The sequence below is a fragment of the Canis lupus genome, chromosome 20 (assembly GCF_003254725.2).
Source record: "Canis lupus dingo isolate Sandy chromosome 20, ASM325472v2, whole genome shotgun sequence".
Classification (NCBI taxonomy): Eukaryota; Metazoa; Chordata; class Mammalia; order Carnivora; family Canidae; genus Canis; species Canis lupus.
Genome location: NC_064262.1, coordinates 14,522,503 through 14,534,244, shown reverse-complemented (window position 1 = coordinate 14,534,244; position 11,742 = coordinate 14,522,503). Strand labels below are relative to the sequence as shown.

General features: G+C 42.6%; 1 protein-coding gene across 1 annotated transcript in view; it reads right to left on the bottom strand.

Annotated features, from left to right (window-relative positions):
• Positions 1 to 9,343: 9,343 nt before the first annotated feature.
• The window catches only part of IL5RA (interleukin 5 receptor subunit alpha), a gene marked incomplete at its 5' end in the record, with an annotated part of 35,441 nt that continues 33,042 nt past the window's right edge, over positions 9,344 to 11,742 (bottom strand). Inside the window, one exon of the mRNA XM_025451617.3 lies at positions 9,344 to 11,045. Coding sequence (XP_025307402.2) covers positions 10,959 to 11,045 — 87 coding nt within the window. The remainder of the gene's footprint in view (positions 11,046 to 11,742) is intronic.

The following is an 11,742-nucleotide window of genomic DNA, read 5'->3' as shown; positions in this document are numbered from 1 at the left end:
TGTACCCAGCTACTCTGAGCCCTGACTGGCCCCTAAACACTGCTTGCTTTTGATCTCACCTCTGTGCCTTTTGAGCGTCTGGCTGACCCTTCCTGCCATGCCCCCCCACTCTTCTTTGTCACCCAGTTCCTGACTGTCCTAGGATAGCTCCAGCGCCAGCTGTCTGTGAAGTCTTCCCACACTTCAGCCCTTAGGATGTCCTTCCTCTGAATTAGCTGCAAGCCTGTCATTACGATTCATTTAGTAATTAACCAGGTACTACTTTTGGAAATCTCTTGTACTGTTATCTTGCATTTTAACTTAACTCCTGTATTGTTACTTAATTTTATTTGTACTTATGCCTTGTCTTCCCAACTAGATTGTAAGCTCCTTGAGGGCAGGGACTTTGGTCTTATCTTCCATGTACCCTCCATAGTGCCTAGCACAGTGCCTTGCAATAAATAATCATTGATTAATTAATCGAAGGGGTCTTTGAAGTAGCATTTTGCATCAGTTGCCCGCCTATGTGCCACGATGACCCAACCAGAGAAGACTGTATGTGTCACTGCTTTTTTTAGGTGGTGGAAAGCATTAGAAGGCTAGCTTCAAACTTTATGCTTTGAAAATTCCCTTTTATCTCTCTGCTTCATCTTCTGATAAGTGAGGATCCAGATTAGCTGAGTCTAACTGGGCTGAAGGTATTTTAGAAAGTGCACCTTAGGTACCTTCACCCACATATCTGATTTGTTGGCTTCCGTGGTGGTTTGCTGGTTGGGTTCACTGGTCGCAAGCAACAGAAAACAACTCTGGCTAAATTTAGCAAACAAAAAGGAATGACACAGATTAGATCACATGAGCTGAGGAAATGATGAAGGATAAGTCTTGGTGAGAGTAAGAACCAGTCTACCCTAAGAATCCAGACTGCAGGAACTTTGGAAACTCAATTCCAAGTGCTTTTTTGGAAATGAATCACCTTTGTTTATGATTTTGATACTACTCTGCCCCCATAATCCTTGATCATGCCAAACCTGCACTCAGAGCAAAGAGATAGCTTATTAAAGAAAACTTGAGATGATGTTTCCATGAGATGGGATAATAGATACTAGGAAGATCTAAGCAACACACTTATTATGCTTAGCTATCCCAAATAATAAACTCAGATGTAATATATTACTACTTGGGACAGTGATTCTGAACCAAGAGTACTAGGAAGGGGCCTATTTGCTTTGGATGTATAACATTTTCAAGTATTTACTCTTACCTTCTTTTTGTGTATGTAATCCACCTGGTCCACCTGTGATTTAACTGTTTAAAAGGAAATTATGTTTTGCCAGACATAACATAATGGATTTCCTCAGTGTTCAGAGTTTTTACAGAGCTCAAACACCCTATGTACAAAACAGCATCTTTGCATGGAGGCAGAAGACATGAATGATAAATTTCATCTCAGGTGAGCTCAGAATTCCTCCAGCTTCTGAGATGGAAACTGCCATCAGCTTTTTATCTGAAGATAGAGTGACTGAGTTATTCCTACCATCATTTTTGGTTATTTACATCCAGGAAGCAATGTTCAATCCTGATTAACCTTTTCTCAGTTTCTCCCGCCACCCTTACCCTTCTGCAAAGTATGTGCAAAGAACGTTGAATGTTGAGTGTTGAATTATAAAAAGTACATAAATAGTACATAATTACCTACTTAAATGTCATGTATTCAAGTAATTTGATGTAATCACCATCAGGTGATTTTTATACACTACTGGATTATCTATGCCACTATTCTCCTCTGTTAACACAGGTAGAATTGACTGTATTTTCCTGTTGTTACAATTAACTATCCTCTGGCCAACCACAGTGAGGATCAAGCCTTTTACAATGGTAAACTTATAATCCATCTCTAGGCACACCCAAAATTACTCCATCTGAAATGAAAGACCCTGAACCTTACACAGGCAGCTTAATACAGTGTCTAAGAACATGGATTCTGGAGTCTGACCACCTGGAATGCATTCTGACAATTTCTACTTATTATATAGGATAAAGTTTGTAAAGTTCTAAATGCGCAGCTCTCTAAACATTAGCAACTATTTTATAGATCAGTTATTTTTCTTTTTCTCAAGTGACTGAGATAGTCACAAAAATAAGACAAAAAATGTGGATGCTTCCCATAGCCAGAATGAGTTGAACTCAACACACGTGTCCATTATCACTTTTTAAATATTTTCATGTCTTAATATAAATATTTAGGTAACACAATAAAATAAAAATATCTAATAATATTTATAAAAGAAGTTAGGCAGTGGGGTCCTTACTCAGATGCCAGCTTTTACCAAGGCCTTCCTCAGTTTCCCCATCTGGTACTGACTTCTCTTTCATCTGACTTTCAGCGTGCCTCATCAATACTCCCACGTGTCTATTATTCCATTACCTGGTATTTAAATGTGTCCGTGCCTTCTTCCCAGTAGACAGAGCTCATCTTAGGGTTAGATTCTACTTGTGATTCTTGACTGTACTTCCCAAGCACCAGGCCTGTATCCCCACCCATCGCTGACGCTAATAAGAGTCTCTGGCGCCACTTCATGTGATTTGCTCAGCCCCTCCCCTCCTGCCAGGGTGTGATTATCATATGTCAGTCCAAAAGGAGGCACATTGCCCCTCATGCTAAATGGCCCATGCAGATTAAATGTTCCAGTTCCACGACTCAAGTGTAAACTGCAATACTCAAGAGAGCTCACAATTTAAACAAACTCATCCTCTACCCTTTATCACCAACAATTATGGTCAGTAACACAGACCACACTGAGGGAAAGTTGGGGGTTTTTTGTTGTTGTTTTTGTTTTGTTTTGTTTTTTAAAAAGGTCAGCCATATACTAGATCTGAATGTTTGCAATCTGCAAGGTTCAGGTAACAACGTGATAGTCCCAATAGCTGCAAATGGGTCTTTTGCTACATTTTCTTACCAATTGTTATGAACTGCACAAATTATAGCATGAAATATGTATCTTAGGATTTTAACTAACAAAGAGTAATAGCTTAAATTGTTTTTATAATCTTCAAAGTGCTCTTCACACTAAGATGTGAAGGAGATGCCGGGTTTCTTTCTTTTTCATTTAGGAAGTAGAGGTAAGGAGATGGTACTGCAAGCCCCAATCAATCATAGAAAGTGATTAGAAAGTCAGGACTACAATTTAGAACTCTTAATTCAGTGCATTTCAACACCTAGAAATAAGTTTTTATGGAGAGAAAGAACAAGCTGGAGTAAGGAGAGAGTATCTTAAGTATAACTGGAAAGCAGCATGCTGAGTGAGTAGGAGGGGAATGGTGAGGCTGAGATATGGGAAGTGACAAAGTTGTGAATGATGATCAGGGCACAGCCATTTGGAGGGGGAGCAGGTCCCTGAAGTGGGTTCTGGCCGGTCATTGAGGAAGGGACTCGTGGCCCCCCTCTGCACACCAGGCACTGTTTTAGCACAGGGGAGTATGGTGGCAGTCAGAGCCACCCCACGAGGGCCACAGAATGAAGGAGATGAACCCCACCCCCCCAGGCCAGTGTGAAGTCACCTGACTTGGAGTCCGACAGTGGGTAGGGAAGCCAAGGGACCAGTACTGGCACTTTGTCACTATGGAAAAATACAATGAGGATAATAGCTGACATTGATTGTGCTTCTGGTACATGCCTGTCTCTCTGCAAATGAACCTGGTGGTTTCATTACTATTGATTATTCATACTGGACACAAGAGGAACCAAGACTTAGAGGTTGAGAGGTGTGTCCCAGGTCACACAGCTGACAAGGGATAACAGCAATGAGATGCTGTTAGGTTGACTCTGGCAAGTCCAGTTCCAAATGTTAGCTATCTAGTTAGGTAGATAAGTAGATAGATAGGAAGGTGGGAGCATAGACAGACCTTGGTTCCCATAAGCAACAAGAAGGGAGTAAGGTGGCAAGCTTTCCGGGAAGTTGTACAACGGCTGTTAGAAAGCGACTGGGAGTTTAAGCCAAGATCCCAGGTATGGGATTCCTGCAGAGAATCATCATATGCAAGCTCAAGTGTGGTGATTTCTCTGCTCCAAAGCAGCCAGCTTGGCTTTTTTTTTTTTTTTTTTTTAATGCAAGCAGTGTTTTTTGATTCTTATACTGGACTCCAAACATTCTCAGAGCTGTTTTTCTTTTTTTTAAGATTTTATTTATTTATTCACGAGAGACACAAGCAGAGACACAAGCAGGCTCCATGCAGGGAGCCCAACATGGGACTCCATCCCAGGTGTCCAGGATCACGCCCCAGGCTGAAGGCGGCGCTAAGCTGCTGAGCCACCGGGGCTGCCCCAGAGTTGTTTTTCAACACAGGCTATCCTGCAAGATCCGAGTCACCGGATAAAATACGGAAGTCCAAGTTAAACTTGGATTTCAGATTGAAAATCAGTAAATTTGTAGTGTAAGTTATGTCCCATGCAAAATTTATCTGAAATTCAGATTTAACAGGGCTTCATCTATTTTTATTTGCTAAGTCTGGCAACCTTATGCAGGGAGGATTCATCCTCATTGAGATAATTATTTTGTCATGCAATATTCCAGGATTTTGCTGATGCGTTATCAAATCTCTAAAAATCCATGGCTCTGAGGTGTGGAGCGGGATTCCAGAAGTGTTTTGAAGGGTTATAAATATGGGCTTGTCGCCCAGAACATAACTATAACAGAACTAGTTGAAAAAAATGTATGTGTTTGATGTACCATTTATCACTCTTTAGAACCAAACATCTGAGACCAAATAACTGAGAGGTTGAATTGGCCCAGTCATTCATCTTTTATTTGTCAACAATTAAGATGTCGACCACTTTCTATGTGTTGAACACTGTGCTAGGCACTGAAAAAACAGACATCAGATTAAGGCTTCCCTCTTCAGGGTTCACTGAAGGTGACAGAAACACACATTCATTTGAAACTGGTATAAAATGTGTGAACATTTAAGTGTGAACAGTATTCTGGACGCATTTTTTTTTTTCAAAACCAACTTGTAACAAGGTTAAGTTCAGTCAAACACAACAAATTTTTTTACCACCACCTTCCTGCCCCATAGAATGATTAAAAAAAAAAAAAAAAAAAAAAGATTTGAGAGAGAAAGTGGCAGGGAGGGGCAGAGAGAGAGGGATAGAGAATCTAAAGCCGACTCCATGCTGAGCACAGAGTCCAACACAAGGCTTGATCTTACAATCCTGAGATCATGACCTGAGCCAAAACCAAGAGTTGAACACTCAACCGACTGCACCATCCAGGTACCCCCCAAAAAATGGTTTTAATTGATTAAACATATTTCTCTAATTGGTTGCTTTGCTTAAAAAGAAGAAGAGGAAAAAAGGAAACAGCACACTCAAATGTAACATTTTGGATCCATTAAGCTATGTACAGATAAATATTGGCCCACAGTCCAAACCTGGCTCATTGCCTGGTTTTTGTAAATAAAGATTTATTGGAACACAGCCACTCTCATTTATATACTGTCTGTGGCTGCTTTTGTGCTATAACGGCAGAGCTGAGTGGTTGCTGCAGAGAACAGATGGCTCTCCCAGCTGAAAATATTTACTATCTACATATCTAAGAAGAAACTTGCTGACTTTTGACCTATAACACTAAAACTTTATTGTTGATTTCTTTCCTGCGATTCCCCACTTCCCTTCCCAGGTTTACCTCTTCTTTCATTTTATCACCTGGCAGGGACAGAGCTTTGCTTTTAGTTTTAATGATTGAAACTAATCTGGTAGGTAACACACCGTCTTGGTGAAAAGAGCCCAGTAGAACTTTAAAATAACACACATGGGCCACGTGGGCTAATTTTGTTCCACCTGCTGCCCATTTATCGAGAGCCAGATGGGTAGTACCGGCTCACGGGGGTTCAGCAGGAGCTCCACAGAGACCGATGGCTGGCTGGTGAGGTGCAGAGAGGCGTTTCTGGAATAAGCCACGTCAACTGTGAGTTCTTGTTCATTATTAAGCTTTGGTGATGGTGTCATTTCTGGCTGTCGCTGTACAGCATCAATAAATGAGTGTACCCGTTGGAGTTCTTTAGAACTAACCTGAGTATACAGTTTTCTATTCTGGTACACTTTTGAGAAATTTCACTTTGTTTTTCATTGTCCAGCTGAATTTAGCCAGCTCCAACTCACTGGTTAAGTCTACAGCCAGGATATTGTTCTTGACCTCAGCTTGTCTCCACTTTAAATGATACTTAAAAATTGTAGGGCAGCCCCGGTGGCACAGTGGTTTAGCGCTGCCTGCAGCCCGGGGTGTGATCCTAGGGACCTGGGATCGAGTCCCACGTTAGGATTCCTGCATGGAGCCTGCTTCTCCCTCTGCCTGTGTCTCTGCCTTTCCCTCGCTCTCTCTTAATGAATAAATAAAGCTTTAAAAAATAAAAATTTTAAATAATATAGTAAGTGATAACATAGAATCAAACAGAAGTCACCTCGGGAACACAGATTTCCTGGCGGCAAAGGATTGAAATTTAGAAGGTAACTCTCAACTGATGAAGAAAAAGATAAAAAAGGCTGTTTCCACAGGAGGAAGCTTATGCAGAGGCATGGAGGGATGAGAGAGCATGGTGTTCATCATGCAGGGGCACTCCTGGGGGAGGTGGCCCAGGAGCTGCATCCCAGGGGACTTAGTGTTGAAAGGAGTTTTTTCTGGGTTTTGGGGGGTTTTTTAAAGATTTTATTTATTTATTCATGAGAGACAGAGAGAGAGAGAGAGACATAGAGGGAGAAGCAGGCTCCATTCAGGGAGCCCGATGTGGGAATTGATCCCAGGACTCCAGGATCATGCCCTGAGCTGAAGGCAGAGGCTCAACCACTGAGCCACCCAGGTGCCCCTGAGAGGAGCTTCAACATGAAGGTGATAGTTACCTGAGGGCCTTGGATGGGGGCGATATAAACAGATATGGCTTTTATATAGATCCTTCCAAGAAAAGCAATAGTGAAGGCCAGGCTTTTAGTTGAGTAATAATGATCCTAGCTGAGAGATGATAAAGGCAATGTCGAGGACAAAGAATGAGAATATTTGGGGGGGGGGGGAATGTACTCCCGTTCGATTTGTGTACTTAGACAATTCACTGTCATCTGTGCTAAACAGTTCTCATTTTGAAGTGAATTTACACTCACATGTATTACCTAAAACAGAGGGGATGCTGGCACAAAAGATTATCTTCTGTTCAACATAATAGTCTTAAAAAAATGGCTTTCCAAAAGTTTGTATCCTGGAACTTGATTTGCAGGGTGTGGAAGCAGGAATAGCTGCACGGTCATTGTCACAAAGATCCTTGGGCTAACACCAAGTCCTTTTCTAATTAGGTTTTGCACCTTGCCTCGTGCCACCAAGGATTGTTTTCAGTTTTCCGTTCTCGCTTCTAGACACCTACTTTTTCTTTAACAAATTAGCACCTAAGGTTTATTAATTCCACCAACAGATGGTCCCGACACATACAAGTCTCACTATGAAAACGTTTGGATTTTTAATCAGGATGTTCTTTGCCCATGTGGAAGTCTTGCCCAGCCTGCATAAATAGCTTGAGGCCTTCAGGCATTTCAATAAGGCTCAGATGGTTGTGCTGTTGGCACACTGAACTTCTCCTTCCAGTCTCCCCAGCACTTTCCCTATGCTGCACTTGGAGAATTGCAACTGCCAAAGAAAGACGTTGGACTAAAATCCTTATTGGAAAGGATATCTAGAGAAGCACTGTTTGTTCTGAGCATGCGACTGATGGCTTTTTAGGAGACAGCTGGCCCTCTATCCTGTCCTGGTGGGAGACAGGAAGAGGTGGGTGCCAATGTCTCATCAACTTGTTGCCGAGGGTATTTACTGTTAGGAGAATGTTCACACTCTTGATTTGTCATGACAAGGCTAGTAAAAACTGTACAGACCGCTCAAAACATGCCACATCCAAAGCCTAACTCCTTTCATCCAGCATTTGTACGCCACAACTTAGCCATATCATCAGCAAAAAGAGACCTAGGGCACACGAGCCAGATGGTCGGGCACACATGTGTGTCCTGGTTATTTCCAATCATATTCTCATTAGACACCCGTCTTCCTTTCCATGATATTATTATAGGCCTTGGTGATCGCTGCCAAATATCACTCAGTTCCAACAGCATGCTGGGAACAGTGCCAGTGTCGAGAGAGGCTTGAGAGCGTCCATTGGTCCTAGACACTGCAGATAAAAAGATGAATTTCACATGAGGGTCATCCTCCTGGGGCATACACTTTGGGGAGACATCCAAACTGTGAATGGTGTATCCTATAATACAGTAGCTCTGAGAGAGGGGCGGAAGGTCCAGAATGAAAACCCACAGGCAGGATCAACCAGACTCCGTTTTTGAAGGCTTCACAGAGAAAGTGTTGTGGGATATGGTTTTCAAAAAATGGGCAAAAGTTCGCAAGCTGAGCAGTGAGGAAAAGGAAGATCCTAATGCACTGAGGAGACCACATGGTCTATGCAATGTTGCTCCTGAACCACATGAACCACTTGTACCAAGATCCAGATGGTGGTACTGGTTCAGTACGTAGGTGATGGCTGGTCGCTGAGGTTGAGGGAGACATCGCTGATGTTGAGCACCACACCCAACAATGAAGAACCAGCCAAACTGGCAGCAGCTTCCTCTTTCTCCTCTAGCCTCCTCACAGAGGCAGTGACCAGGACCCTAGGTTTCCAGGTTCTGGTGAAAGAGATCAGACAGGGAGCAGTAAGCCCAAAAGAGGGGCAATTTGGGGCAGAATTTTTCCATCACTTATTCCTTCAACGGCTGGTTTTCAAATTTTGGTCTTCATCAGAAACACCCAGGGCTACTGTTGGTGAAGTATGGCTGGGAAACAAGCATCAGCATCACCTGGAAACTTACTAGAAATGCAGCATCTCAGACCCCACCCCAGATCTACTCAATCTGAAACTGAGGTTGGGGCCCAACAATCTGTTTTAATGATGCCTCCAGGTGATTCTAATGCACTGGCAAGTTTCAGAATGTCTAAGAATGTTCGCTAAAAATACAGGTTCTTGAGCACATTCACAGAGATTCTGGATCAGTCAGATAATCAAACATTTGGCCAGTGAATGCAGCACCTCCATGGGCCATGCTCTCCTGGTCCCACCTCTAAGCAGGCTTCGGCTTTTTTCCAGCAGTCCTCTTTACGTCACTGGGATTGCGTGGGCTTTGAACCTTCAGTATGCAGTTTTCTTGGTGACTGCATCTGTAAAATGGGGCAGTACTAGAAATGATGTGGGTCTCTCGGGATTAGAGGTGGATGTGTGTGGAGTATATGGTATCGATCCTATCCTTTGGCATCTTTGCTCAGGCTGCTATAACAAAGAACCATACTCTGGGTGACTTAGAAACAACAGGAATATATTTCTCATTTCTGGAGGCTGGTATTCCTAGTTCAAGGAGCCCACATGGCAGGGTTCTTGGGAGAGCCCTCTTCCTGGTTGCAGAATGCCAACTTCTCATATCCTTACATGGGGGAAAGAACACTCTGTGGGGGCCCTTTAAAAGAGCACTAATTCCATTCATGAGGTCTCCACCTTCATGACCTAATCACCTCTCAAAGCCCCCTCCCACCACCTAAGACCATCACATTGGGGTGTAGAGCTTCAACATGAATTGGAGGGGGACGGGCACAAACATTCAGCCCATAATACTTGGAAACAGGCAATAACTGGTAGGTGTCATACTGCTGTCTCTATTGTTCTGGGTCCAACTCCCTGCTAGTCTCAATGGATGGTTACCAAAAGAACACCCTCTGGAAGTATTTGGTAGTCAGTATGTCCCATTATTGAATCCCGTTAACTAAAACAACTCTGAAAAGCATCCGGTATGTGCTATCATATGGGGGGTCTGAACACTACGACCTCTCCCTGTCCTAAGCATCCTACTCCAGGACAGGTACCAGCAGCACTGCCGGGGTCCTTTCAAGTACTAATTGTTCCTCCTACCTCTGCTCTGCCCTGGACATACCTGTATGTACTTGTTTCTACCAGTAGCCCATTCCCCATCACAGAAGCCTCCAATCTCAATGCAGACTCATATGGGAGGATGTTTAGATTGGGATGTTTGTAGGATGCCTTCCAAACCTAAAAGGCTAGGATTGACCCAGAGCTACTTGAACAGCACCTGAGAAGTTGCTCTAAAATATTTGTAAGCAAACATCTCTCCAGAAAGTTCATTCTTGATTGAGCAATCCCCTTTCCAACCCAATTCTACCTAACGCCTTCTTCAGTATATTCCCAAATATCAAGGCTGCCTTCAAGAATATAATCTCAAACAAAATCCTATTCTCTGCTTTGGTCTGGAGTGACATATCAGCTCTGAATATTTTTAACGAGTTTGCCTCAAATTGTGCTTCCTAAATCCTACCTATAGAGCTGAAGATAAGCCTTCTCTCTCTCTTCCACCTTCTGCCTCCCATACACTTCTTGAAAAAGTATTCTAGAATACTAAAAAAAAAAAAAAGAAAAGAAAGAAAAAGAAAAAAGCTCCCACTTGCTCTAGGAAAGACAGCCTTGAATCTAAGTTCGTAATTAACTCCAGGCTGGTACAAAATGCTTTCTTCCTGATATTTCAGTTAAGTATTACCATTGGCAGCTTCAGCTGTAAAACCAGCTCTGCCAGTTGACATCAGCCTTAAAAACTGTCTCTTGCACAAAAGTTTGAGGTACGTAATGTAAATCACCACGACTGGCAGGTGAGAAGTTGGTGCCCTGCAGAGTGGGGAGAAAAGACCTAGCAGAATGGTCAGATTGATCAATCACCCTGAATGAGTACAGAGTCTTTGATGAGGCATCCATGCTTTTAAGAGATTTGTCTGGGAGTATTGCCTTGCAGCTAAACCGAGTGTTCAGTAAATCCAGAACTCTTCTTGGCCAAGAAACAACAGTTCCCGTTCTTCTTATCACTGAGGCATGTGAGTGTGAGTTCATTTCTGAGAATGTTACAGTGCCAATCAAAACACAGAATCTTCCAGGGTCTCAAATCCAGGCTCTTCCACATAACTTATGACTTCAATTTCTGTTTCACTGGAAACAGTTTTCTGTAAAACAAAACATCCTCCCTTAGATGTCTTTTAGCACACTTTTTGTGCTTTGGATTTCTTTACAATTTTTTAGGGCATTTTCCTTATAAAAATAGTAAATGTTCACTAAGAAAATATGGGAAATAGGAAGAAAACAAAATCTTATCTCCTAAACACAACCCATTGTTTCTCTCTAGCCTTGTTTCCTAGGTACAAAGCTATCTTTTCAGTTAAATGAAGGCAAATGGATAGTCAGCTTCATAAGTTGCTTTCTGTGTAACATCGTGTAATACTCTATATATTCTTGGGCTGCGCCATTGAATAGCTCCACCATTTTCCATTCAGAGCTTATGATAATTTCCCCTCAAATCTAGATGTGTTGGGGATCCTGGGTGGCACAGCGGTTTGGCGCCTGCCTTTGGCCCAGGGCTCAATCCTGGAGACCCGGGATCGAATCCCATGTCAGGTTCCGGTGCATGGAGCCTGCTTCTCCCTCTGCCTGTGTCTCTGCCTCTCTCTCCCTCTCTCTGTGACTATCATAAATTAAAAAAAAAAAAAAATCTAGATGTGTTTGTCTAATTTGGGCTATTATAAAGCTATTAATTAGAAACTTTCTGTACCTTGTTGACTCATTCAACACTTTTTAAAAGGTGTTATTTGAGGGCACACACAAGCATGCATGAGCTGGAGGAGGGGCAGAGGGAGAGGGAGAAGC